At 47.6% G+C, this 27,465-nt stretch overlaps 6 protein-coding genes across 10 annotated transcripts; 4 read left to right on the forward strand and 2 right to left on the reverse strand.

The window, feature by feature from the left end:
• Nucleotides 1-55: 55 nt before the first annotated feature.
• Nucleotides 56-6,212, forward strand: abce1 (ATP-binding cassette, sub-family E (OABP), member 1). The gene is made up of 19 exons (XM_086054682.1): nucleotides 56-221; nucleotides 982-1,123; nucleotides 1,205-1,290; nucleotides 1,349-1,446; nucleotides 1,511-1,628; nucleotides 2,333-2,470; nucleotides 2,566-2,635; nucleotides 2,713-2,809; nucleotides 2,883-2,972; nucleotides 3,241-3,362; nucleotides 3,462-3,586; nucleotides 3,705-3,801; nucleotides 3,881-3,940; nucleotides 4,023-4,081; nucleotides 4,539-4,649; nucleotides 4,748-4,890; nucleotides 4,964-5,086; nucleotides 5,383-5,494; nucleotides 5,577-6,212. Exons 2-19 carry the CDS (start codon nucleotides 1,021-1,023, stop codon nucleotides 5,622-5,624), a joined length of 1,800 nt encoding a protein of 599 aa, XP_085910808.1. The 5' UTR covers nucleotides 56-221; nucleotides 982-1,020; the 3' UTR covers nucleotides 5,625-6,212.
• A 97-nt stretch (nucleotides 6,213-6,309) lies between these two features.
• LOC147151245 (schwannomin-interacting protein 1) lies at nucleotides 6,310-10,897 on the forward strand. Its single transcript, XM_086020899.1, has 7 exons — nucleotides 6,310-6,553; nucleotides 7,661-7,864; nucleotides 8,719-8,894; nucleotides 8,976-9,084; nucleotides 9,971-10,099; nucleotides 10,169-10,286; nucleotides 10,447-10,897. The coding sequence occupies exons 2-7, from the start codon at nucleotides 7,685-7,687 to the stop codon at nucleotides 10,551-10,553; spliced, it is 819 nt and encodes a 272-aa protein (XP_085877025.1). The 5' UTR covers nucleotides 6,310-6,553; nucleotides 7,661-7,684; the 3' UTR covers nucleotides 10,554-10,897.
• A 1,190-nt stretch (nucleotides 10,898-12,087) lies between these two features.
• LOC147151246 (P2Y purinoceptor 3) lies at nucleotides 12,088-16,121 on the forward strand. Of its 2 annotated transcripts, XM_086023287.1 has the most exons (3): nucleotides 14,160-14,436; nucleotides 14,929-15,827; nucleotides 15,946-16,121. In XM_086023287.1, exons 1-3 carry the CDS (start codon nucleotides 14,322-14,324, stop codon nucleotides 16,003-16,005), a joined length of 1,074 nt encoding a protein of 357 aa, XP_085879413.1. In that variant the 5' UTR covers nucleotides 14,160-14,321; the 3' UTR covers nucleotides 16,006-16,121. The 2 variants fall into 2 exon arrangements, with proteins under 2 accessions (XP_085879412.1, XP_085879413.1); XM_086023286.1 differs by lacking the exon at nucleotides 14,160-14,436 and adding an exon at nucleotides 12,088-12,145 and having other exon boundaries at nucleotides 14,929-16,067.
• A 2,761-nt stretch (nucleotides 16,122-18,882) lies between these two features.
• LOC147151247 (BPTF-associated chromatin complex component 1) lies at nucleotides 18,883-20,323 on the reverse strand. 2 transcript variants are annotated; one of them, XM_086013528.1, is made up of 5 exons: nucleotides 19,902-20,323; nucleotides 19,620-19,714; nucleotides 19,373-19,554; nucleotides 19,199-19,303; nucleotides 18,883-19,085 (listed from the first exon to the last, which is right to left on the reverse strand). In XM_086013528.1, exons 1-5 carry the CDS (start codon nucleotides 19,920-19,922, stop codon nucleotides 19,021-19,023), a joined length of 468 nt encoding a protein of 155 aa, XP_085869654.1. In that variant the 5' UTR covers nucleotides 19,923-20,323; the 3' UTR covers nucleotides 18,883-19,020. The 2 variants fall into 2 exon arrangements, with proteins under 2 accessions (XP_085869654.1, XP_085869652.1); XM_086013526.1 differs by having other exon boundaries at nucleotides 19,199-19,554.
• On the forward strand, nucleotides 19,032-24,354 carry LOC147151248 (uncharacterized). Of its 3 annotated transcripts, none has more exons than XM_086013447.1 (4): nucleotides 19,032-19,773; nucleotides 20,443-20,513; nucleotides 21,428-21,704; nucleotides 21,766-24,354. In XM_086013447.1, exons 3-4 carry the CDS (start codon nucleotides 21,519-21,521, stop codon nucleotides 24,091-24,093), a joined length of 2,514 nt encoding a protein of 837 aa, XP_085869573.1. In that variant the 5' UTR covers nucleotides 19,032-19,773; nucleotides 20,443-20,513; nucleotides 21,428-21,518; the 3' UTR covers nucleotides 24,094-24,354. The 3 variants fall into 3 exon arrangements, with proteins under 3 accessions (XP_085869573.1, XP_085869583.1, XP_085869591.1); XM_086013457.1 differs by having other exon boundaries at nucleotides 20,466-20,513; XM_086013465.1 differs by lacking the exons at nucleotides 19,032-19,773; nucleotides 20,443-20,513 and having other exon boundaries at nucleotides 21,394-21,704.
• On the reverse strand, nucleotides 20,538-27,461 carry alox12 (arachidonate 12-lipoxygenase). The gene is given in 16 exon segments (XM_086024607.1): nucleotides 20,538-24,480; nucleotides 24,482-24,520; nucleotides 24,677-24,710; nucleotides 24,806-24,844; nucleotides 24,846-24,953; nucleotides 25,012-25,100; nucleotides 25,230-25,391; nucleotides 25,394-25,457; nucleotides 25,565-25,696; nucleotides 25,768-25,959; nucleotides 26,034-26,122; nucleotides 26,321-26,352; nucleotides 26,419-26,479; nucleotides 26,481-26,629; nucleotides 26,679-26,754; nucleotides 26,756-27,461. Coding segments are annotated over 16 exon segments (1,482 nt in total). The 5' UTR covers nucleotides 26,831-27,461; the 3' UTR covers nucleotides 20,538-24,339.
• Nucleotides 27,462-27,465: the final 4 nt, after the last annotated feature.

The following is a 27,465-nucleotide window of genomic DNA, read 5'->3' on the forward strand; positions in this document are numbered from 1 at the left end:
TACAAATGTGGCACATTACTGATTTTTAGCGATCCCTGTCGCCTGTCTGTGACGTCACCCTGGTGACCGTCGCTAGTTATGTGCGCAGCGACCGCCATCTTTCCGGCCGGCATCCAGGAAGGGAACACGTTGCTCGGGAGAAGTTTCTCCCGAATTTTTATCTTCTCTTTGCTCGTCCTTCTTTCCCTCGTCCGGATTCGGATCCGTTGGAGCGAAGTGGGGTGAGTCGGGGTCTTTCCCACCGTGACGTGGGAACCCTAAGTAGGGAATTTGTCCAGGGGGCCACGTAGTGAGGGGGCGAGCGAGCGGCTGTCAAAGATAACAAGCGAAGGCCGCGCACCCAAGCTAAATGCTAAATGCTAAATGCTAAGGCGACAACAAGTACACTACACTATACTACAGTAGTCTACAGGACACATGCACATGTTCCCTTCTCTAGTCCGTGTTGCCCCTTTCAAGCCTACGATCGATCCGCACCCATCGCATTTTTGTTGGCCATGTTGCGATGAGCGCTGAACATGACGAACATGTTCAATTGTGGCGCATCTCCACGAGCCAAGTAAGCCATGCCCCAGCATTTGGGCGTCTCATTGGGACTCTTATCATTATTAACGTGTCAAGCAGGCCTGCTTTACTTCCTTGAATTGGCTCGAAGAAGCCAAGGAAGGGACGACTGAGGGTTTGCAAGCGTTTGTTTTAGTGTGTGTTGAGTGATGTTAAGCAGATCTGCACCTTTTTCTTTGAATCATTCTGCGACACCCGAAGGTTGATGTACTGCAGTTTTGAGAAGCATTAGACAGGAACAGCCGAGGAGATCTGACAACGATATATTTTGTATAGCAGCATTCTTTGGTTCAGCTCAGTCAACATGTTGTTTGTTTGCGCCATGCTTTGCGTGCCCAACAGCGACCGCTTCGCTAGAACCACAAAATTTCAACAAGCCTCCGAGTTGACTCTTGTGTGTCATCGCTTTGCCCTCAGCTCGGCGGGTCCCGGCCTCCATCATAGCAGTGGCCCACCATGGCGGATAAAAACACCAGAATCGCCATCGTCAACCATGACAAATGCAAACCCAAGAAATGCCGGCAAGAGTGCAAGAAGAGCTGCCCGGTGGTCCGCATGGGTGAGTGAGCAGGAAGTAGATGGCGGGGTTGGGGGGGGTTCCTTCCCGGCGAGGATGTAACGAGATGATGTCCGTCCGCAGGAAAGTTGTGTATCGAGGTGACCCCGCAGAGTAAGATTGTGTGGATCTCGGAGTCGCTTTGCATCGGCTGCGGCATCTGCATCAAGGTACGAGACCGCGGTGCCTCGACGATCTCCTTCGAGTGACGCTGCGGTGTTGTTGCAGAAATGTCCGTTTGGGGCGCTGTCCATCGTCAACCTGCCCAGTAACCTAGAGAAGGAAACCACACACAGATACTGCGCCAATTCCTTCAAACTGCACCGGTATGTGGAGAGCTGGGCTTCCATTTGGCAAAGATGCTTAGAACCGACCGTTATCTGCTCGCAGGCTGCCCATTCCGAGACCCGGAGAGGTTCTGGGGCTGGTGGGGACCAACGGTATCGGCAAGTCCACGGCGCTCAAGATCCTGGCGGGCAAACAGAAACCCAACCTGGGCAAGTTTGATGTGAGTTCTCATGCTCTCTCGCTGTCTCACACGCACACACAGTGGATTAGATTTTTTTTTTTTTTTTTTTTTTAGATTTTGGTTTTGAATTTCATTTTGTCTCTTTGTTTTTCAAAATAGTTGTTAGTTGTAATGTGATAAGTGGTCACCGTCTTTGAGCACTCCAAAATCCTCCATAAGAAATAACTTCTTGCAATAGCGATTAATGACTAAAGTCCATGAGCTATTTTACTGCTGCTTCTTCTCACCAGTAACGTTCCATTTGCGCCATTCAACTGGAGTTTTTAGGTTAAGTCACACTGTTTGAAACATTGGGTTATTTTGACGCATGGACTTGGAAAACCCTTTTGGAATTTTGGCTCGTATTGGTCACACTCAAACTTAAACTCAGTTAAGCTAAACTCAAACTTGTGAGCCAATTAGAGAAGGGCTTACCCAAGTAGCAGACGAATCCAAAGGTCTATGAGATATGTTGAGAAAGAATCAAGTGTACTGTTCTAATTCAAAAGTTTTTTCACCAGATTTTATATGAGGATATTACACCAAAATTTTACCCCCAAAAATATTTTTTTCTCCTCACACAAAAAAAGTAAATTTTCTAGAAATTCTTGCTGCGTTTCACTCAGTCACTGTTTGCGTTAGCTATAATAAACTTGACACACACACACACAGACAGGAAGTGAAGCTATCATTTCACGTTCCAGAATCCTCCGGACTGGCAAGAGATCCTGACCTATTTTCGTGGCTCGGAGTTGCAGAACTACTTCACCAAAATCTTGGAGGACGACCTGCGCGCCATTGTCAAGCCACAATACGTGGACCAGATCCCCAAGACGGTCAAGGTAAAGGGCGGCTGACCGGCGCCCAGTCCGATGCGGCGTTTAGCAGCATCACTTCAGCTCTGCTCGTAGTTGAGGTTGTCACTTTGTCCCTACAGGGATCAGTCGGTGCCATCCTGAGCAGAAAAGATGACATGGACACGCAGGACCTGGTTTGCCAGCAGCTCGGTATGACCCCGGAACGCTTCGCGGTCCGGCAAGAGAACACGGGACACGTTGCAATTGTTTGTCTTGTTGCCGGGCAGATCTGAGTCACCTGCGCGAGAGGAACGTGGAGGACTTGTCGGGAGGAGAGCTGCAGAGATTCGCCTGTGCCGTCGTCTGCATCCAGAGAGCCGACATGTAAGAAGCGAGACGCCTTAGCTTCCGCCTCCGGCGACTCCCATACTCACACGTGCGCTTCCCGTTCTGTTAGTTTCATGTTTGATGAGCCGTCCAGCTATCTGGATGTCAAACAGAGGCTGAAGGCCGCCATCACCATCCGCTCGCTCATCACGCCAGACAGGTACGTGCGCTTCGCAAATGGACCGAGACAGACAGACAGACGCTTTGGTCATTTTGTGAGGGAAGGGAAATTGTCACAACAAATATGTTGGATGGCAGCTTGCATCACCGGTTGACCAGTAGAAAAGTCCACAGCAGTCAACCAGTTAAAAACAAGCAAGCAAAAAAATGGTGGCGCATTTTGCGGGGACGGAACAGATGAACGTCATTTCAATTCATTTCATTCGCCGACTGACATGGCAGAAATCAGCGTTTGTGCTTGCATGCAGGTACATCATCGTGGTGGAACACGACTTGAGCGTGTTGGATTACTTGTCTGACTTCATCTGCTGCCTGTACGGCGTCCCGAGCGCCTACGGAGTGGTCACCATGCCCTTCAGCGTGCGAGAGGGTAAATGCCTGCCCGGCCTTCTTTGCTCCTCCCAAGCAGTGTCACTAACGCCGCTAGCGCCGCGCCGCTAACGCCACATGCTGTTGTCGCGGCCCTCAGGCATCAACATCTTCCTGGACGGTTACGTTCCTACGGAGAATCTGCGCTTCCGCGAGACCTCCCTGGTGTTCAAAGTGGCCGAGACGGCCAACGAGGAGGAAGTCAAGCGGCTTCGGCACTACCAGGTGAGTGCCAACTTTGCGCTTTTCTTGCTGGATCCAGCAACCTTTCCCGTTGCCTCCTAAAAAGCATCTTGCTACCCATTTGTCCGCTGTTCAAATGTACAAACTTGTGTCTCGATAGTATCCCAACATGGCCAAGACCATGGGCGAGTTCACCCTGGAGATCAAGGGAGGAGAGTTCACCGACTCTGAGATCATGGTCATGCTGGGGGAGAATGGTACGGCACCGTGGACGCAGGCAACCGCCACGTTGCAACAACCCAGCGCTTGTGAGCATGACTTGTCGCGTGTGTGCAGGCACAGGAAAGACCACCTTCATCAGGATGTTGGCCGGAGGACTCAAACCGGATGGCGGAGGTGACAAACTGGGTAGCACGCACGTCACGCGCGTGACATCATGCCCGACCCGGATTTTAACGTGTGCGTTTGTGTTGGCAAGGTGACGTGCCCATCCTCAATGTGAGCTACAAGCCTCAGACCATCAGTCCAAAGTTCAAGGTGCGTACTCTGACTTCAAATTAAACATGATCCCGCTGAACACAATCTATTTTGTTTTTTCAAGAAAATAGAAAATATTTGCTGCATTTAAGAAACGTGTATCGTGTTGAGTTGAAATGGAGAGATTCACATTGCACTGTTTTAACTCTTTTGAGTAAGTCAGTGTTCCATCACTGGTGAGCTATTTTTAGAACAGACCGGCAGGCTGCTCATGTTTTCCTTGGGGGCTAACAGCATCCGCTGGCACCATGAATTTTTTTTTTTTTGTAGGACAATGCACATTTATCAACTTGGCAAAAAAAGTATGCTGGAGTTTGCACAGTTGCTCTCTGTCGTCTCCCTCCACGCTTCCTCTCCCTGTCACTGCTCACCCCTCCCCTCCCTGCTCACCCAAGGAGCAAGGGGGAAAAAAAATACACTAGCCTCTCATCATTAACGTCGTGGCGTCGTTCCTCAGGGCAGCGTCCGCGCTCTTCTGCACGAAAAGATCCGAGACGCCTACACGCACCCTCAGTTCATCACGGACGTCATGAAGCCCATGCAGATTGAGAGCATCATCGACCAGGACGTAAGATAGCAAACGACGCACACCCGCTCCCGGCGACCCCGGCACCACTGATGTCAGCGGGGGTCTCTCTGTCTATCTCTCTCTCTCTCTCGCTCCAGGTCCAGAACCTTTCGGGCGGTGAGCTGCAGAGAGTGGCGCTCACGTTGTGTTTGGGCAAACCGGCCGACGTCTACCTTATCGACGAACCCTCGGCCTACCTCGACTCCGAGCAGAGGTTGATGGCAGCCAGGGTCATCAAGAGGTACGCTAATGCCTCCGCGTGTGCGTGGGCTTGTGTGTGTCAAATGCGTGTCTCACATGCATGTGCGTCGCAGGTACATCCTGCACGCCAAGAAAACGGCGTTCGTGGTGGAGCACGACTTCATCATGGCCACGTACCTGGCGGACCGCGTCATCGTCTTCGATGGGATTCCCTCCAAACACACGGCTGCCAACACGTAAGCTCCGCCGCCCGCCCTACGCGTCCGTTTTCGCTACTGTTCATCTCCATTTATGTGGCGATCGAAAGCCCGCCCTGGACTGGCTGCTGGGGGTGCATACAGACAAACGCACATTCCCGCCTTTGGACAAGGAGTGAAGGCAACACGGACGCATGTTTGCGGAATATTAGAGGAAGTGCAATGGTGCTTGCGTTGGTTTTGTGCGCCTCCTCCGGCAAGAATGGTGGCTCTGACTGGATGACAGTTTGCCAGAATGTAGTTTTGGAGAGGATGTCCAAGCGTGTGCGTGTCAGTCCGCAGGGTCTTCTGGCCGGCATGAACCGCTTCCTGTCCCTGCTGGAGATCACGTTCCGCAGAGATCCCAACAATTTCCGACCACGCATCAACAAGCTCAATTCCATCAAGGTACTTTCATTCTGTGTTGGCTCAAATTGTTTTTGTTTTGTTTTTTCCCCAACTTTGACCTTTTGTCTTCTTGAACTTGCAGGACACAGAACAGAAAAAGAGCGGGAATTACTTCTTTCTGGACGACTAGAGTAACTCGGCGTGTGAGCAAGGGTGACTTCCCGCTTCGACCGCGACCACCATGACGGCAGCGAGTGAGCTGGAAAAAACGTGCAACGTCCATCTCATCATCATGTGCGAGCTGTCAGGGCTGCGTTCCACATCCGCAACTGTTGTCAAATGTTCATGGTGTCAGCCTGTCGATTTCCAATCATAGCGACAGCATCAACACATAATAAATACGATGTTGACAACTAAAAAAAAAAAAAAAAAGCAGACTGGCCAATTTGTTCAGCTCATGAATGGATGGATGGCTGACTTGGTTTTTTAATCTTAATTGAATGGCACCATCTAGTGGTGTTTGTGTGGATGACATGGAGATGACACGAGGCGTGTTGATGACAAATTCGAACTTTTTGAATGTATTCAATGCTCCCTGTATATGACCCATACTCTGGCCTATTGTATAAATTTCTGTACCATTGTTGTGGCGTAATGTAGCCAATTATGGTGTACACGTGGAGTAGTAGATCTTCCATTTACCTTTTGTTTTCAGTCGATTCCTAATGTCTGACGAGGACGGGGAAAGTTCGAAACAATAAATAAATAAATCATTTAATTGTCTGAGTGTCGCATAATCGTCAAGCTAACTGTGCGCGGAAATGGCGAAAAGCGCGAACCGAGCTTTTGTTTTGAACGGCCCGCCGGAAGTGACACACAAGTTTGTATCTTTGCGTGAAATTCCTTAAGATTGGAGTTTGCGTCTTTTGTTTGACGACAGCAAAGCTCATAAAAGTCGTCGAAAGGCGACCAGAAGAAGCCGAAAACAGCCCCCAACTCTTGAAGCTCTACAAAAGGTTTAGGACTTTTTGATTTTGGACTTTAAGCAGATGTGAAGTATGTGGCAAACAAAAGCAGCGTCGGCGGCCAAGCAACTGGTGAAAGTAAGCAAGAAAGAAAGTAAGTAAGCCACCTCTTCAACTTTCCGACGACTTTGGGGAGCAAACGAAAGACTACTGAAAAACATTTGGAACTCACAACTTCTCCGCCCTTAATCCTTACAAAACTAACTTTTGCCATTCAACTCCAACTCCCATCTTAAAGCTGGCAGCATGGCGCTCAAGCAGTTTTGGCTTTTGCCTCGCAGTTCGTAGGTTCAGCATTTTGTCATATTGCCTCCCACATGCATCCAACAACATGTTGGCTCGAGCGTCCAGAAGTGGGAATGCTTCTTGCTTGCTTGTTTGTCTTTATGCGTTCTCCTGGGCGACCAATCGAGGGTGTTCCCCGCCTCTCTTGCCCGCAGTCTCCCCCCTGGCCGCGCCCCAAAAAGTACATTCGACTTAGTTGATGACTTAAATTTGGTGGGGAAGGCTTCAGGTTTGGTGCGACACTTTGTAGCCCCAGTTTACCCCCCTCCAGTGTGTTATTGCATATTCTAAAATACATCTATAAATTATATTCTCAGCGTGATGTATCGGTCAAGCGCATTCCTACACATGAGGACTTGCTAATGACTTTTGCTTTGAGCCAATGAAAAGCGCTGATGTGATTGGGACTCATCATTTTATAAAGTCAAGTTTTATTAAACAACAAATTACATTTAAAGGCCTGCTTATTTCTGAGAATCAAGATGTGTTTTATTCAAATATTAGTCCTTCATTTTTTGGGGGTATTACAAGTTTTGCCAAATTAACTTAACATCTGACTTTCTTCCCTCGTTAAACTTGAACTTAATTAAATATAATATTCTGACTTTAGCTTGGGAAAGACAGTACATAAGTCCTGTAAGATTCTAACTTTTGATCCCAACAAGATACATCATTGGAAAGATGCTGACTTATTTTCCTTGAAAGAAATACGACTTTACGACTAGAATTTGAATTAATGGAAATCTGATGACTTTTTTTTCTGGGAACTAGGCAACATTTGAATTCCTATGGCTTTTGGGGGTACGTGTTGTGGTTAATAGGGCCCGTTGGGAAAAGGTGGATGGCTTGCCAGCCGTTAGCTGGCCTTTTGTTGGCGAGCGAGACTTGAAAGGCGCGTCGTGTTTTACTGCTTAAGAAAAGATGCCAAGGCGCTGACGGGATGGAGACCGGCGACAAGGAGTGGCGGAGGTGGTGCGGAGATGACACTGACAAGGACAGCGACCACGCCCAGGAGCCCCGGGATGAGCCGGGCCTTCCCATCATGCACTGGGAGGCGCTGAGCCTTCGCATTGCCGAGCTGGAAAAACAAGAAGAGGAAAAGAAGGACAAACTGGCAAAGGTTGGATGCCTGCGCAATTCCTCTTCTGTGTATTTCCTTAAAGCGGAAGTCAACCCAAGCATATTTTTTTCAAGAATATGTTCCCAGCAGGCCCACTAGTTGAAACACAGCATTCTGATTAATTTTGCGTTTGTGGAATATAAGTTAAGTAGCAAAATGCACTTGTTTTTAGCCATCTCTGGGGGCGGCCATTTTGTCTTCTGTCGACTGAAAATGACATCACAACTGCGTACAACGACCAATCACAGCTGACCTGTTCTCTGATTCTGAGCCGTGATTGGTCGTTGTGAGCAGTTGTGATGTCATTTTCAGTCGACAGAAGACAAAAATGGCCGCCATCAGAGATGGCTTAAAACGAGTGGATTAACACTTATTCCACAAACGCAATATTTATCAGAATGCCCGGTTTCAACTAGTGGACTTGCATAAAACATTTTCTTGAAAAAAATATGTTTGCGTTGACTTCCGCTTTAAACAAGAACCATACTAAACAACCATAACCTTACGTAAACAACATGAAATGACATCGGCGCGCTCTTGTCCATGTATGTTGGTGTCCCTTTAAGGGGCGTGGCTCGCCTTGCCTTATTTGCACCTTTTTTCTTTTTTTTAACTTGAGCGGCGGCATAACGAAAACTTACTTGAGGTTGAAATTTCGGCTCGCGACACAAAGCAAATTATGGATTAATTAAGCGACGCCTCCGAATTGGAAAAAGTCGTGAGTCGAGTTAGCACTGAAGCAACATGCACCATCTTCACCCTCATCATCTTTGTTCCTTATTGTGTGTGCGTGGTTGAAGACCAAGAGGTGAGCCACACTTGTTGACTGTGGTTTTGGTGTTTTTGCCGGTCAGAGTGGTGCGGCATCCCTGGAGCGGGGCCGAGCTCCCGTCAGCTGCGCGGACGACCAAGGAGGCGGGGTTGGAGAGAGCTGGGAGGACGGACGCCGACGCCATCGCCGCCACCTCGACCGCTGGGACGGCCTGGACCGCAGCGACGACAACGGAGACGTGTCGGCCCTCGGCACACGGTAGCCAAAGCAAACCTTTGACGAGTCTTGTGGCGGCGCCTCCGAGAGGCTCATTTTGTTGTCGTTCTTTGCGTGGTCCAGGCTGCAGACGCAGATGAACCTTCAGCTCTGCTTCATCAACAACAGCGAGAGTGACGATGAAGAAGAGGAAGAACGAGAGCGAGGGGAGGGAGACGCCAACGCTGCCATGGTGAGTGCCGCCTGTACTCCATATTCCACGCAGATCTCAATCAGGGATGTGCGGACAGGGTCAATTGCAGCGGAAAAACAGCCCGCAAATCGGGGTAGGACCAAATGTGGTTGGAATTTAACATTTGGACTTTTTGACAGAATTGGTTGAAATGGCCCTCCGTCCATTTTTGGGACGGAGGACGGGGGACGGACTAAGCAAGGGCAAAGGTGGATTTTAGTCCGTCCCGCTAATCGTCCCTCATGCCTGTGACGTGGTCGTGCGGCAGTCAAAGTTCATCGCAACCTACTGGGCGAAATGGGAAAACGACAAAAATTGCCACAGAACGCTTCAAACGTTCCACTAGTTACCCAACTGCGTGTACTTACTTGCATTGGGAACGCTTGCGCTGCAGCTGCACACATTCGGTCTGCACGGAGGGGAGACGAAAAGGAAGGAGAGGAATAATGAGATGAAGAAGAAGGAGCGCCGGCGTTTGACCGCGGGAAATTTGAAACCTGAATGCCGCAGCCGCTTCATTCGCTCACACCGGAGAGGGGAGGGGCTTCGCTTGGTAGTAGACGACGACCGGTGAAACGAAAAAAAAAAAGGTTTCGGCATCGCAATCAAGTGGCCGACACTGTGTTCAAGCTAATGCAAACAATATTGACGTCTTGGTCAAGTTCAACAGCTGTAAAAAAAAAAAAAAACGGAAGAAAGAAAGTCAAAACATACCAGGTATAACAAGCTCCTCGCTCACGGTTCTCCAAGCCTGGTTTCTTTTTTTCCGTGTCATATAGCTCGGGATGTCCACAAACCACAACGATAATCCTGCCGTTTGATGTTAAATGTTGATATGTGAAACATTCATTATCACTGTTTTTTTTTGGGGGTTTTTTTTGCATAGAGAGGAAGCGTCGGTGCAGGTCACAAGACGGCCACACCGGCGGCCAAGTCGGAGAAAAGCAAGTCCAGAGGCTTCCGCAACACTTGGAGGAAACTGCGAGAGCGACTGCGAGCCGACCACAAGCCGGCAGTGAGTGTCAAAAAGGCAGCGCCCGCTCGCTCTTCTCTTTTTGACGGTGGCCTCTGCCCGCCCCCTCAGAATCCGCCTGGCGCCGAACCGCCGCTCCGCCGTAGACGCTTGGAGCGCGGCGACGTGCACAAGTTGAGCCTCGGGGAGCTCCGCGCGCAACGATCGTTCCTCACGCAAACCGTGCAAGGTACGTACGTTCACGCGGACACGTGTCGGCGTCTTTCCCGAAAATTCCTTCATCGCAATGTTCCTTTGCATTATTTTTCGACGCGTTGAATCCAAAGGTTTTTTGGGGGGGGGGGAAGGCGGTCCACAAAAAAAAAAAAAAAAAGTTTGTTCTGCCGCAGAGCTGAGCTCGGATCTGGTGGCCGGGCTGCAGGTGCGAGACCAGCTGAGGACGGAACAGGACGCCATGCTGCTGGAGCTTCAGGACCTCACGTCCTTGCACGGCTGACCGACAGCAACGTTCCGCCCGGCGTCACCGAGCCAATGACTCCGTGAGGAAGAACGTCCAACGGAGTGACTTTGACCATTTCAACGCGTTAGTGTGACACTACACGCATGTTTGTTTTAACACGCGAAAAGGGAATTTTCAACCACAAGTTTTTATACCCACAAGGACGATCCCGCCTTTGTCTGAATAATGCCGTCGATGTTTTCCGTCTCCGTACGTTAGCTTAGCATGAGCGCCATTTGGACTGAAAGTTTGAAGGCAAGAACGGGAAGAAAAAAAAAAGAAGTGTGGTCCACTTGTTCATGTTCAAATATGTTTACAGGTATTAAACTCTTTTGAAATCATCATGACTTCTTCTCAATGACAAATCCCGACAAAACGTCCTGAAAATATTCACATCTGTTGTCTTGTTGCAAATCATGTGAGCGCTCTGAAATTTTTCAAATAAGTAACGATATTTAAAATAGTGCAGGACCGTCGACTCAGATTTTGCTAAACAATTTCTACCTTTTCACAGAAGTGTATTGTTCCCAGCACAAAGGTGGCACAGCCGCGTCTGATATAATGTCGGCTGACCTTGCTCCTGAAACTTGTCATCTTTTAGTCTTCACTAGTGCATTAATATCAGGCGTCAAATCCTGAGTAACAGCCAAACCAAATTCACAATGTCATTTCACGCAGACGTCAACCCAAAGATATTTTTTTCAAGAATATGTCCCCAGCAGGCCCACTAGTTGAAACACGGCATTCTGATTAATTTTGCGTTTGTGGAATATAAGTTAAAGGGCAAAATGCACTCGTTTTTAGCCATCTCTGGGGGAGGCCATTTTGTCTTCTGTCGACTGAAAATGACATCACAACTGCTCACAGCGACCAATCACGGCTCAGATTCAGAAAACGGCTCAGCCGCGATTGGTCGTTGTGAGCAGTTGTGATGTCATTTTCAGCCAACAGTAGACAAAATGGCCACCCCCAGAGATGGCTAAAAACGAGTGCATTTTGCTGCTTAACTTATATTCCACAAACGCAAAATTAATCAGAATGCCGTGTTTCAACTAGTGGCCCTGCTGGGAACATATTCTTGAAAAAAATATGTTTGGGTTGACTTCCGCTTTAAGCGGACGTCGTCCAGTGGACAAATTAGCAACAACAGTTATTAGGCTTGAAAAATGGCTATTGTTTTTTTCTCACTTGTCCAAAAATCGTCTTCGCAGGCCGCATTGGACCCCGGTGACGGGCCACTTGTGGACCGCGGGCCGTATGTTTGCGTTAACAAGGCTGCAAAATGAGAGGGAGGCCGGGCTCTTTCTCTGGCTCACTCTCTTCCATGCGCAGGTGGTCAAGTGGGGATGACACAACGAGGGCAGGAGGGAGGGGCTGCATCACCATGGCAACGTGCGAAGAAGAAGACAAGAAGAGGAAGGCGCTACCGTCTTTCAACCTGTGAGCACTTTCGCGTCTTTTTGTTGTTGTTGTTTTGTTTTTTTTTTCAACTTTTGGATGATTTGCTGTCGTCTTGGGACTCTTGCCATGACGTTAAATTCGGCAGCGGAGCCATATGGAGTTGGCGCGGGCCGTGTGCAGTGATGCAGGTATTTATGAGCCCCCCGCACACACACACACACACACACACGCACACACACACACACACACACACACACACACACACAAACAGCTGCGGCAAAGTTAATTCATCGGTTGTCCAGGCAAGACCTTTTGGCGTCGTCACCTTGAAGAAAGAGTTTGTTTGAGTTCTTATGCCTTTGCTGACCACATGAACCGGTTGCTCCAAGTCATTTTTGAATGTGGACCAGCTAGGACACCTGTTGGCCCTCCACACACAACTGACACTTGAAAGCCAATAATTGCAGCCTATAATCAATCGCCGAAGAATGGTTGAAGGTGCAAGGGGACGTCGGTGTCGTCGGTCAGGCTAATGAGCCGCCGGTACATAAAGCGTGTTCGGTTTTCTTGGAAGTGACGGAAGGTCAACAACGTGCGGCGTGACGCGAGCGAGCGTGGTTACTTATTGCTGAGTTAATGGGCTGAGAAGAGACTGAATCAGCAGCGGCGTGCCCTCGTCCACAGGAAGGCAAACACCCTTGGGGACGGACAACAGGAGGTGAAAGGCGCTGTGCAAAGAGCCCAGTCAGCAACAGAAAGGGGGGCAGGGGCAACACTTTGTTGAGATGCCGCTTTGAAAGAAAAACACACAAGTACAAGCTCCCATTCGAATTGATTTTTTTTCAAAATGTATGGAAGCCCATTCCCGCCAGTAAAAACAACAACTTTTTTTTTTTGTTACTTTGAAAGAAGCCCATTCCCGTTAGTAAAAAATTAGTCCCGCTGGTTAAAAAAAAAAAAAAAAAAAAAAAAAAAAGCTTTCACATGCAAGCCCCATCCACAGGCAATCTCCGTTTGAGCTACAGAAAGTCGCACCCAAAGCGCATGCAAAAGTTGGCTTCATGAAGGTATTATTGTATACTCGTATTTGACGACGTGTGTTAAAATGGTGTAAGTTGTGGTTTTATAGGCCTTTATGTGATATAGCGCATTACGTTGAAGAACCCACTTTTTTTTTCTCCACTGGTTTTTTTGTTTGTTTTTTTACTGTCGTTTTTTTTTTTTACTGGCGGAATGGGCTTCCATAAATAATGCAATTGATATTGAAATTCAAAACAAATAATTGTTTTTTTTTTCTGCGATATTCTTTATTTCTACAGAAACCCCAAAATTCTTGTAATGTTTTTTTTCCTTCCATGTCCTTCCAGGGCTGTCCCCAATAGTTTTAGAATACATTTTTCTGGCGACTATTTCATCGAATTATCAGATAATGAAACATTAAAATTTTGGATGAAAATGTAATGCAAAATCATTTTCCCTATTACTGTTTATTAAAACGGAAGTCAAGTCAAATATTTTCTTTTCAATATGTTCCGTGCACCTCCACTAGTCCAAACACTGCATTGTGATTAATATTGCGTTTGTGGAATATGAAATAAAGAGGAAATAAACCCAAACATTTTTTGTAAGAATATGTTCTATGCAGGCCCCCTAGTTGAAACAAGGCAATATGATTAATATGAAATATGAGTGCTGCAGCTAAATCCACACGTTTTTAGCCATATCAGGGGGCGTCCATTTTGTCACTTCTGTCGACTGAAAACGACATCACAGATGGCTCACCTGTTTTCTGAAGCTGAGCTATGATTGGTCGTTATCCGAGCCCTGAGGGTGTGATGTCATTTTCAGTCGACAGAAGTGACAAAATGGCCGCCCCCAGAGATGAGGTGGATTTTGTTACTTAACTCATATTCCAGAAACACAATACTAATCAGAATGCTGTGTTTCAACTAGTGGGTCTGCATAGAACATATTCTTGTTTGGGTTTGGGTTAATTTGTGCTACAAACAGCTTAATCCACCTGTTTTTATCCATCTCAGGGGGTGGCCATCTTGCCACTTGCTGTTGACTGAATATGACATCTCAGTTACTCAGGGCTCATGTAATGACCAATCACAGCTCAGCTTGCGAACGTCACATGACCAGACTCCAGAAATCAGGTGAGCCGCGAGCGGTCATAACCTGAGCCGACGGAACCTGAAGATTAACACCAATGCCAGCTTTCTTGCGACGTGTTAGAAGAGAGAGGCAAGGTGAATTTGTGGCTGAGAAGCAGAAAATATTCCAACGTGGATCAAAGAGAGCAACGTTTGCCAGAGAAGATAGGTGCCATGCTTTTGGCCCAAAAGAAAAATTATCTTATCAATGCGTTATCAAAGCAGCAGTCACTCCGTCGGCATTCCGCCACTGACGGACCGGTTCGTTTTGCTGATGATTGACGGGACACCTTTTAAAAGTGACGGACTGACGAATGACGGAAGTGGGTTTCATCGATCAGTGTAATCTGGTGGTGGACCAGTTTAAAGAGAAAATCAAGCTATGTTCTATGCAAGCCCACTTGTTGAAACAAGGCATTCTGATAGTTTGCGTTTGTGGGATATGAGTTAAGCAGCAAAATCCACCCTTACTTAGCCCTCTCTGGCGGCGGCCATTTTGTCACTTCTGCCGACTGTAAATGACATCACAACTGCTCAGGGCTCACCTGTTTTCTGAAGTTGAGCCATGATTGGTTGTTATCTGAGCGCTGAGCAGCACATGTCATTTTCAGTCGACGGAAGTGACAAAATGGCCACCCATGAGATAGCTAAAAAGGGGTGGATTTTGCTGCTTAAATCATTACCCACACATGCAATATTAATCAGACGACAATGTCTCGACGAGTGAGCCTGCATTGAACGTAATCTCGTAAAGAAAATTTTCATTTGGCTTTCACTTTAAAGTGCGCTCGACGCTCACCTGCGTTTTCTCCCAGGTGAGCGTTGGCCGATGACGAGGCGGGCGACGGCGACGAGGGCGATGGTTCCTCTGGCGGCCACGACGCCGGCGGGCGGCGACAACGGCAGCCTGCCGCTGTGCAGCATCGACGAGTCGTACAAGTACATCTTCCTGCCCACCTGCTACTCGTTCACGTTCGTCTTCAGCCTGTCGCTCAACGCCGTGGTCCTGTTGCGCTCGTTCCGCCACACCAAGCGCTGGAACGCGTCGCTCATCTACATGGTCAACCTGGCCTCCACCGACTTCATGTACGGCCTGTCGCTGCCCTTCCTGGTGGCCAGCTACGTCATGCGCGACCGCTGGGTCTTCGGGGACTTCATGTGCCGCCTGGTCCGCTTCCTCTTCTATTTCAACCTCTACTGCTCCATCTTCTTCCTCACCTGCATCTCGGTGCACCGCTACCTGGGCATCTGCCATCCCATGCGGGTCATCGCCCTGGAGACCAAGAAAGCCGTTAAGTGCACATGCGTGTTGGTGTGGGTGGTGGTCTTTGCGCTCACCTGCCCCATTTTCCGCTTCGCCCGCACGGCCCGTTCCGGCGGCGGCGTGGACAACTGCTGGGACGACGCCATCGACCGCGAGTTCTCCGACTACGTGCCGTACGGTGTGGTCCTGCACCTGCTGGGCTTCTTCGTGCCCTTCTCCGTCATCGCCTGGTGTTACTCGCGCGTGGTGCTCACCATCTTCAAGACTCTGCCGTCTCGCCCTCGCGACGGGAGGGAGTGCGCCGCCGGCGTCTCCGTCTTCCTGGGCGCCGACTCGCCGTACGCCGGCCGCAGGCGCAAGTCCATCCGCACCATCGTCACCATCACGCTGCTCTTTGCTCTGTGCTTCTTTCCCTTCCACGTGACCCGCACCGTCTTCCTGCTGCTCAAGGTGAGCAAGGGCATCCCGTGCAAAACCATGACCACCGTGTCCATGTGCTACAAGATCACGCGACCCTTGGCGTCCTTCAACGCCTGGCTCAACGCCCTCCTCTATTTCCTCACCAAAGACAAGGGCGGATGCTGCCCGCCGCCCGCCCCCGCCGCCACCGGGCCACTGCTGCCCCTGAGGATGCTGGCGAAAGGAGACGAGCACGTACACCGCCATGGCAAAAGTCCCTTATTGACCTAATCGAGAGAAGGCTGCTTCTACGCTCACTATGCAAAGAGACGTCTTCTTCTTCCTCTTTGAAATCCTGCAAACAGACTTGATTGGATTCATATTAATCATGTTCTACTAATCGATTAAGAACGGTTTCTTTGAGTGACACACGTGAATTCAATAAATGATCAGAAAATGCAGCAATGACCATATTTTTTTTTAACCCCAAAACATTTTTCAAATCTTGATGCCCAGGAACTATGTTGAAATGGATTAAGGAATTTCATGCGATGTCTATAGGCAATCATAAATCACTCACGCAGCAGAGATCGGTTCTACGATGATGTATTCCCGAGCAAGGAAAAAAAATACGTCGAGATTTTAAGTAATAATGAGAGGCTTTAAAGTCATCGTGACGGGATTTAAAGTTGTCATGATGAGATCTAAAGTCATGTGTGAAGCCACTGGCTGCCATTTCACATTGCCAGTCGCTAAAGCAGCCTAACTTGAATAGAGTGACTTCTCCATGGCATTTTCATATTGTTTCTGGGAGATGTGCTACATGCACATTTCATCAAGAAGAATGCGATTTTGAATTTTCTCTAATACGGTATATTGCTGAGTGCTACTCAAAGATTACTTCTGGATCATGTGTTCAGAACCATCAACAATGAAAAGAAAGCAAGGCCCATTGGGACAAAAGTTGCTACAAAATGTGAATCTGACCTCTGTATGGTCGATGCAAACAGTGAAGTTCGTTCATTGAGGTTCTTATTACTCCATCCTAGCATAAAACAAGAACTAACATTAACCGAAATTGTCAGTAAAAGTGGCAACGTAAGATGGCTGCCCAATTTGTGACGTCAGCGCTTGTGTTCTGTTTCTGGTGACCTCTACTGGATGATGGGCAGACTGACGAGGAAGAGGTGGTGATTAGTCTTCATTGTTTGTGGGATAAAAAAAAAATCCTGCTTTCAAGTATGAGTTGATTTTCTTGCTCGTTCAGGAAGAAACTCTAAAATTGAGTTCCCGTTGGATATGGGCTCCTGCGGCAGGGGGCGACACCGAGGTGCCAAATTCAAACGTCAACCAACGCAGCGTCATCTCCCGTCATGCACCCTACCGTGAAATCGAAAAACCCATAACGCCCACATGAGTATTACACACTCACAGAAAGTGAATAAAAATCACTGTAGCGTTTTTATTCCAATGGGACGACGCGAGTTTAGTGGCCACATTTTGCTAGAAGTGGATAGCCTCTACGTGCCCGTCTCAGGTTCTTTTTTTTTTTTTTTTTTGCGGGGGGGCTGGCGCCATTTTCAAATGGGTTGCCGATACACAATCTCAAACTTCCCAAAGCCGGCGTTCATTCTTTTTTTTCTTTTATCCATTGGGGAGTGGGACACGCCGCTAAGGTAAGACACACGTTCTGTCCTATTTAGCTTAGTCGGCATGACAATGTTGTGAACACGAGTCAGGATGACTTCATTTGTCTCCAGGGACTTCAGTTGACGCCCCCAAACGGGTTGCTGAATGCGGAAATGGTTAAGTGTATTCAATTAAAAATAGGTCGAACATTGGAAATCATTCCATTCTGTAGTGTTTTATTTGTTTAACAACGTCCCAACGTCATTGGAATTGGATTTAGAGTTGATCCGTTTTTTTTCTTTACTTATGTTTGATTTCAAACCTAGTTATCCATGAATTTGTTGTGTACAGTATATGATGTAATATGAGGCGATCTTTGATGCCCTTGACCTAGTCAAAACTAACATTTGACATACATGCATCAGTAAATACATTCTTCCTAGCCACAATTGTCATTTCAGATATCTGGAAGCCAGGTCATTTAAAAAAGATGTCACTTCACTTTTGCCATTCATGTGTATGGGCTTTGTCATTACAGACATCTACAATTTGTTTGCAGATATCTACTAAGTCAATTACAGATATCTGTGGTGGAATCATAAATATCTGTAACCCCAGTTTGAGAGTTAAATATATATTGAATTTACCTCAGTTCAACATATCGACATGTCCCTTTTCAGATAAGTCCAGTTTTAACTCTAGGTGGAATGCCAATGCCATTGTAGACATCTGTAACCGGAATTATGACTTGTCAGAAGCAAATTGTTGCTAAGTGTATCAAAAACAGTGAAAAAAATATCCAAATGTAAAAAAGCGTATATTATTATTTTCTGGAGGAGGAGGCGGGGGCTCAAGCACTTTTTTTTTCCCCTAAAAGAGCTGCTTCCAATTCCTGTGAGAGGGAATGCACAATTGTCTGCTGCTTCTGTCAAGTTGAGAAAAATAACATGGACTGAAACTGTGTTGATGACGAGGCAGGGTGCACCCGAGCAGCACATCATGTTTTGCAGTCATCACTCCAAATCATGACGCGCTGCCACCGTGCGCTCCGCCCATGCCGCCACTTTCCCGCGATTTTGTGTGCATTTGTGCTTTCAAGGGTTTCAGCCGGCAACATCATCACCTCTTTTCCGGGCCATGCATACAGTAAAATCATACATCTGTGTGTGTGTGTTCCATATGAAAATGTCCAAATGTCCTGCTTGAAAGTGCTTGGACACTCACAAATGTTGAAAATATTTCAACAGCCAACTAACACACTGTACGTTCAATAATTAAGGATGACACGTGCTAAAGGTGATTTTGGTGATTGTGTTTTGTTTGTTGTGTGTTTTGCATGCGCAGGACGACGTGTGCGTGTTCCAACTGTCGTCGTGTCGGGCTGTAGCAGCACATCATTTCTGGTACTTTTTATGGGTGCGTTACCAGTGTGTTGTGTGCTGTTCCTGTCGGACACACGCAAAGAAAGACACGGGTATGACAGATTTACATCAGCTCTGTGTATTGTCTATTTTGTTGAGAAGGAATTCAAATGTCTGTTTTTCAATGCCTGGCTTGGATATGATATGATATAGCGTGTGTGTGTGTGTCGGATGCTGCGACACATTCTGTGATGTTAGCGTGACAGCAGGGGAAGGTCGCTGGAGTTCATGATGAGGCTGGAGTCCAGGTTCAACGTATCTGTAGAGACACAAACTTTGGTCATAATTCCACTTTAGGTCCGGCTTCTGGATTTGTGCTTGTTCTTGGTCGTGACTTCGTGCGAAGAGGCAAATCATGTAGGTTCCGAGCACCTTGATCAAAGTTGAGCTTTTTGGACGGGGATGCCCGTCCCAGGCCCTCCATGTCCACCAGGTCGCTGTTGACGTCCGAGTCGTTGAGGGCACTCAGGGTGACATCTGAACACATGCGCACATGATTTGGTCTACTGGCTCGTTTCCGAGACTTGTGCTCGTGCTCAAACTCACCCACAGTCTTCCGCTTCTTGGTGGTAGGCTGGCTTGCCTGCATGCTGGGTTGGGCAGCGGCGGTTGCGGGCGAGACCACAGCCGCTTTCTTGGTGGCCGTGGTCTTGGGCGGGATACCCTCAGATGAGCTGCACCGAGCGTTATCTTCATACTTCCGCTTGACCGGGCTCTTGGTGTGAGCGCTGGTGGCAAGAAGGCAAGTGGACTCAAGCCGCTTCCCGTCATTGGACCATATTGACGCACAAACCTGGTGGGGTTGGCCTCGGCAACTGGGTGAAGTTGCATGGTGAGTTCTCCCAGTCGGCTGAAAGCAGCGCCGGCTGCTGAGAAGATTTCTCCAACCTGCGTGCAAAACAAACATCAAGCATCCGAGTTCGTTCCGGATAACATGAGAAAAAGAGGTAAGCACCGTTGCCATGGCTACCAGATTCACTGTAATTGACTGTTTGCCAACTGTAGTCATTTCAGTCCACAATTTGTTTTTAGCTCTTGAAAACGGAGTCTTGTGCTGTCATTTTTAAAAGCTTACTTTGGTGGAAGCTGAAGTCATGTTTGTCGGAGGCCACTGGGCTTCAACAGCAGCTAATACTGTGTGCTAACAATAGAGCCAGTTAGCATCGGCGGCTAACTTGCGTTTGCCGGCGGTTGTGCTCTTGGTGTCGTGGTCACGAAAGCGAAAGCTCCGGCATGCGAACAAATCGCCCGCGCATCGTCATCCCAAAGCTTTTAGCCTCGCTAAATTGAGATTAGAGCAAGAAAGCCTCGCGAAAGTCAAACTGATGCCTTCGATGCACCCCGTAAATTTGGGTACAACGTTCGCTACGTTCACTACTGTAGCTTTTAGCTTGACTACTAAGTCAACAAAATATATTCGCTGTACGGTTTACCACCACGAGGTGCGTGCTTAATCTTGATAGCCAGTAACAGGAAAATGCCTTTCAACTGTAAGGGGTTCAGCAGTAGCTGTCCATTTCACCGATTTACTTGAACGCAACATATGTAAAGTCGACTGCCGTTGGTCATGTGACCACGTGACGTCACGTTAAAACCCTATTCGGTGTTTTTGACAGACATCCTTTCCTCCCTCTGCCAGTGTGCAATCACGTGATTCTGATGTCGTCCTGCATGTCTTCACTTGCTGGTGAGTAGGATTTTTTTTTCTCTTCAAACTTTATTGAGAGTAACAATTTGCACGAACAATATAAGATTCAAGGATACACAGTATGCACAACAAATAAGAGCAAGAATATGGGGAAAAAGGGCTCAAGGTTACTTTTAATGTAAGTCACAGTCTTTGCAGTCTTCCTGGTCCGAATAACCTTGTAGTTCTAAGAATAACTTTTAGTATCCAAATAAAACAACAATATCATTTTAAATACAGTAAAATTTGGTCATTGATTTGCAAATTTTACACAATGAATATGAAACTTTGCCAAAATTAAGAGAAGGTTGAGAATATACACCTTATGAAAATCCAGTTGATCAAAACTAGATGGCCCAAATAGAACATTTCTGAAATGTATTTTTAATGAGGGTTCAAATTTAGAATTGATAAAATTGTTCAGATCAGTTCAAAAAATGTAGGTATAAGTACACATACTCCCAAAACAAATGTCGTGTTGTTTCCTCTTCATTAGATTCAAAAGAGTGGAGTGAGTCAATGTTAGTTTTATATTTTTTCATTTATTTTTTTAATCATCATTATCTAATCTCAGTGTAACACCTATTAAGTATTTTGAAAGTGACCTCTCTCACTTTGTTTCTAAGTAATTATTTCCTCGGCAAAAGCCACGAGTGGGACTTTTTGTGTTGATCCTCATTGAAACTGACGAACCCCCACCTTCTCCCGTCCCCCTTATTGCGCATGTGTATATCGGCCTGGCCTGTATCTTGTAGAAAACACGAGCGCTAGTGTTCAAATGCTGCCTTTGCATTTCAACAGAACCGAGTCGACCTTATGAGTCATCATGCTATGATGACAAAAAGGTGTCGATGTCATGCTTCCGTGACAAAATGTGCTGATGTCATGCTTCTGATGTCCTTTGCACGGCTCAGATCAAAGAAGCGAAGGAAAAGGTTTGTGATTGTCCACTGAAACTCGACAAGAACGACGCTACGATCGAATCCCAAAACAAGCGTCACAAAGATGGCGTCAAGTTACAACAAGGCTCATCTGAGAAAAGTCACAGATAAGAACCAAATGTGTGACGGCACTCTCCTCCCGTCGCCATTTGGCATTTACGACCTTCTCAACACTCAGAAATGCCTGAAAGATTTTTTCGTCCAGCGGGGGATGTTTGGCGACTGTGCGACCATTTCTGAAGCCGACCAGGTAACGAACAAAAGTGCACGGTGCTGTTGTAACGTTTATTGAAGAACATTCTTTCCACCAGACTGTGACGTCGAACCCAAAGGCCAAAGAGAGGGACGACAAAATCAACAATATCATCAAGAGCATCGTTGAGAAAAGCATTGCAGACATCGCCAAGATGAGGCAGCTCATCGCCCTGTGGGATGCAGAGGAGCGCTCCGCGTCGCACTCGTACATCGACGAGTCGTCATATGGCCTCGTCACCCAACAGAAAATCAAACAATACCTGAAGGATTTCTTCTCGGAGCGCCTCACGTCTGCTGAGCACCCCATAGATCTCCACGACGGCGCAGACCTCGGCCGGCACGCTTCTGCAGACGGGGCACAGGAAGACTCTGTGTCTTCTCCCATTATCGGGAGGGCCATGAATATGATCAGCCACGTGATACAGCCTGTTGTTGACACCATCGACTCTGCCACCAAAGTTACAAAAGCCGTCGTCAAGATGTTATCGCGGAGCGATCGAGACGACCAAGAAATGACGACGGCGAATGAGTCTTCAGAGGAGCGAAATCAGGTATTGAGGCTTTCATCAGCGACGCAGCAAGGCGTGGAGGACGGTTCACCTGGAAATAAGATCAGGAGTGGCAGGAAAGACGACAGTCGTGTTCCCCCGGCGATGTTCAACGAGGCTGTCATGGATGAACTCTGCAATTTGCAATTGACCCCCAGGCTCTCCCCCATATTAGAGGAGACCATGGACACAAATTCTTCTGCTTCCTCTTCAGCCATCCTGGACAAGATGTGCTTATTTGAGGGTGAATCCATCTCCAGCCTTTTAGTCGGCTCAGAGTCCACTGCTGTGGCAGGTTCATCTGCGCCTACTCCTGCCACCTCCACCCCCACCCTTGACAAGGCAAAGACCCAAAACGAAATGCCTCCGCAACGAAAGGAAGCGGAGATGAAGTTGACCCCTCGGGCTTCACCATTTTGTTGCAGGAAGCCAAACGTGGTGGGTGACAGCGCAGATGAGAAAATATCAAATGCAGAATCCTCTGAAGAGGAGGCCACAAAAGTTAGCTCTGCAATTGAGGCTTGGTCCACCTCCAGACTTTTGGGGGTCTCCCCAGTTCCCTCCCCTGTTAGGTCTTCTCCCATTATCGAGAAGGCCAAAAATATCATCAGCCACGTGATCCAGCCGGTTGTCTATACCATTGACTCTGCCAGCAAGGTTACAAAAACAGCCGGCAAATCCATTGCTAAAAAAGTGAAATCAATGTGGAAGTATCGCTCGGGCAGGAAGAAGGGAAAGCGGGGCAGGGGAAAGAATGACAAACACACCGAGAGAACTGGACATAAAAATATGTTGAACAAAGAAAATGGCAATGGGGACGAGGGGGGGAAGGAGGGCAAGATGGAGGACGAGGAAGATGCAGAAGATGAAGAAGAGGAAGAGGAGGAGGAGAAAGCAAGCACCGCTAAGGTGGCCTCAGTCTCCGAGCTTTCGCGCGCATTGAATCAGGCTGAGGTTGTCGGTTCCTCAGAGGTTCCTCCACGCATCACTGAGGGCGACACAGTTCAGAAACCAGCAGGGGTCTTGAATGACGTGGCAGTGGAGGAGTTCTGCTTCTTTGACGTGGATTCCTCATCTGTGATTTCCACTCCATTTTTGGACCCCAGGACGGCGCGATCGTGCGATCCCACCTCCTCTGCTTCAGCCGTTCGCGAGCAGGCAAAACCTGAGAAGTGTACTCCAGATATCCTAAAAGAACAACTGCTGTCCCGCAATTCTCTCGGCTTGTCGTCGTTTTCAGAGAATAAACTGAGACTGCTAGAGACAGATGAAGAGCAGACCAGCGAGCTGAATACGCTCCGGTCCGACGATGACGGAACAGAGCAGAACATCTACAGTATTTTTGAGAACATTTTCAGAGAGGAGTTTTCCAAAAAATTGGAAAACTCCCTCAGACAGGGCCTATGTGATGCTGTCCGAGTCTATGTCCCTGATAGAAGCTCAACAGAATCCCTTGAGAGCGCCAACATCTCATGCGAACTGGCTGACAATTACACAAAACAGGAGAACGATACTTCATCGGTGGGTCGGCAAGACTCAATGGAGAGCGGATCCACCTCACTCACTTCTTTCACGAGCTACCAATTATTAGAAGACGGAATAACCCGGAAGCAGTTGTCGGATGTCAGCCTTAAAGGGATTCCGCCAGAGGGACTTGATCCCAAGAGAAAGTCACTGTGGAGGAGGTGGAAAATGAGGCGTGCCAGGAAGATTCTGCCAGGTCTTTTGGAGTGCCATTGTACACCTCGCGCCAGTGAAAGCACGGCCTCAGGCGACAAAGCCACAGAACCAGCCATCAAGTCCATCTTGAAAAAAGTCACGTCCATTTGGAAGTAAGGCACGAGATCTGGCGTTGTTAGCTACGTGAGGGGAACACTTCTTGAGGGGCAGGGATTTGGTCAAGACTCCAACACCATCACCACTTGAACTCCTCATGTATTGATTACTGATCCCTCATTTACAGGGAGAGCGAGTAGTTTCCTACTACTAATCGTATTTATTTCTTTGCATAAAAAAGTGTGGCAAAGCAATGTTTGTTGTTTTTTCCAATGTGGTCTACAGAAATCATGCTTGTCAGTTTTTCTATATGGTGATGCTGTTTTCCACACGACTGGGAAGGAGAAAAAGGTAAAGAAGCTCCCGTCCTTCATTCGGACTCAGGATGTAGTCTTCAATCTGTTTGAGCTCTTTTGTAAATGTACCAATCAGCTCTTTTGCTCGCCCACTCAGTGAAGTGCTCCTCTGTGTAATGTCCCAAAGGAATCTAGACACAAGACAGGTCAAGTGAGTGAACAACTGGAAAACAGCCCATGAGTGTGTGTGTGTGTTAGTATGAGAGAGGTGGATAACTGACCAAAATTGGGGAGCTCTTGTGTTATGTCTCGAATCTGGTCTTGGAACTCAGGGTCCTGATGGACACCTTTTGTCCGACTGGTAGTACAAGCTCACCATCCCTGAGACAAAAGTGATGTGAAAGTCAGGATACAGTCGCGGTTATCATTGTAATGTAGCAAGCATAAACACGATTGGTACCTGCATGACCCCCTACAGTATCAGGCTTTGTTCTCGGTAGAGATAGTTTGGTAGCTGAGACATCTCGATCAATGAAATCCAGGTGGGTTTGGCTTGAACGGTAGGTCAGATCTTTGTACTCTCTCTGGGCCAGAATGAGCAGACCATCATCACCTGTAGACAACCTGCAAGCAATCCTCCTTTGCCGTCGTCACTTCAGTCATCAAATCACAATATGGGCTCACCCGTTTAGAGATGCCATCTGAAGAGCTGAGCTGAGTGCGCCCCCTACATTTGATCTCCAGTGTGTAGCGCTGATGAGAGGCCCGGAGCTGAAGCGTATGCGTGTCAATATAGAAGAATGCAGAAATAATCAATATGTCAATTAACCAAAATGCCGTTGTTTCATTCAATGTCTAATTCAGTCTGTGTTTGCATATTTTATCTTTGTGGTCACTGACCTTATAAACAGGATGTACAGCATGTAAGTATGTAAGTATCTCAGTGTGGCCACATAATACTTCCACCACCAGGTGAGTCCTGAGCAGGTGGGACAGCACTTGGAATACCTAGAATTCTGAGTGATGCTCCCACATCTTTGCCGGCAGCCAGGCAAGGGCCTGGAAAAGTCTTTGGGCAGGAAAATTGGTGTGTCCAAGCCAGGGATCTGCCCCATGCGATTGGTTGGTTATTGGGAGTCGGGCATGGTTTTGAAACTGAAATACATCACAGGCTTCACTTTTCCTTGAGTATTTTCACGCATAAATGTGATTGCTTCCTACCTGAATGGCAAAAGGCAAGCCCTTGTTCTGGATGTTGTTAGAGTAGGCAGAGGGGAGCTGCGATGTTTTGCAGTTGACCTTTGATTGTCTTGCGAACAATCCCGTCCATGATGGCGTAATCTAACAAAAAGATATTCCCGGCCCGGCTAGGACAGACAGAAAGGGAATCGACTGAGAGACAAAGATATCAAGCTCACAAACAGCAGAAAAATGACACGTCGAGCCGACCTGGAGTTGTTTATCCAGGTAGATTCTGGTAGGGAACGTGCTCTGCACCATGAAAGCCATGACCGGGATGTTCCCTGGTGGCATCGTACACTTCCAGATCGTTCTTGGGTCGGAGCCATTCAGACAATGGTAACCAAAGACGCAGTCTTCCTACCAGTCCACCATGAAGTACTCTTTGATCAAAGAATGACAACATCCCTCATGTAGTGTTTCTTTTCACAGCACTTGCCCTCAGGATCCATCCTATGGAAGGTGGGGCTTGGCAACTTCCAGAAGATCCATTTGAAATCTTCCAGGTCATCCCGGGTTTTCCGAAAGCTGGTGGCAAATTTCTTCGATGACAACTCCGACAAAATGAAGGGACAGAACTACGTACTTATGCATTGCTTATTGTCATCAGACTCGTCACTGGTTCCTGGTTGACCTCAATCTTAATCTCATTTGTGCAAGTTGTAGAGCATACTCAAAAGTCACTCCTCTTTTCATTGTCAAAGCGGGCATCCTGTGGCAGCATGTGAGAGACCTGGAAATCTTCTTTCTGCCCTCAAGCTTTGTCCTTCTTCGGGCATCTTGGCTGAGGAGAAGAGGAATGGCAAGTGTAGTTAGCAACAAAACAATCCGTCTCATTGTGTGCCCCTACCCGTTCCTTCTCGTATCTCCACCGTGACATCTCCAACAAACCAGCGGTAACAAGTGATCGTGGAGCAATTGCTGTACAGTTGGAGGTTCCACTGTGACCAAGCGGCAGAACCAGTTATCTTCCACCCGATACCTCTGCTTTTCCAGTCTGACCAGTAGCAGTGAGCCCAGCCGCGTATGACTGACCACCTCGCAGCGATCCTGGATGGATGGATGCAACATGTTGGTCTCTCGTGCATCGTTGATGCTATCGCTTTTCTCCACACAAGTCCAGGCTAGGTTTGTCCAGTAGGGTGCGCTCACTCTCTCCATTCTTCCCCACCAGGGTCAAATACACTGTAGTTGTTGGTTCCCGCATACCCCAATGTACCTGTCCCCATGGTTACAGTGTAGACTCTCAACAGAGGATGCATTTATACAAGTAACCAAGATGCTATTTACTGTACTAGTACAATGGAGTTATTGAGGAGTTGGACTCGGAACTCAAATCTCTTCCTCTACTGAGGTGCGCCCAAGAAGACAACTAATGTCCCCACTCCTACTGGCCATTCCAAAGGATACAGGGTAAACATACCTCTGCATAAGATGGCGTCATATTGCAAACTGAGAATCGACAGGAGCTGAAAAGAATCTCATCTGAATAATAGTACGAGAGCAAAGACCGTCTAAAGCAAAGAATAGCAAAACTATTCTGGACATTCTGGCCCCTCTCTTGGACGTTGACGCTACGTATTCCTCCTTTGTCTGCTTTTCTCTTTGGAACTCGGACAGCAGGCAGTTGAGTGCTAATGTTTCCCGTTCCTTGTTTCAATGTGTCTCTCTTCCCTGCTTTTTACTCTAGAACGCACCTCTCCACCATTCCTGTGCGTGTGTTTGTGCATAGCCCCACTCTACGCACACAGAGCCATTAAGAGGCACGTTGCCATCATCACGTTACGTAACTAGCAACAACAGTCATTGAAGCCAAAACGTACATCTTCATCATCATCATCATCATCATCATCATCATCGTGGTTTGAAAACCAAAACAAAGTTGGGACTTTGCTGC

The sequence above is a fragment of the Filicampus tigris genome, chromosome 2 (genome assembly GCF_054856515.1).
Source record: "Filicampus tigris isolate MCC_2025a chromosome 2, RoL_Ftig_1.0, whole genome shotgun sequence".
Lineage (NCBI taxonomy): Eukaryota > Metazoa > Chordata > Actinopteri > Syngnathiformes > Syngnathidae > Filicampus > Filicampus tigris.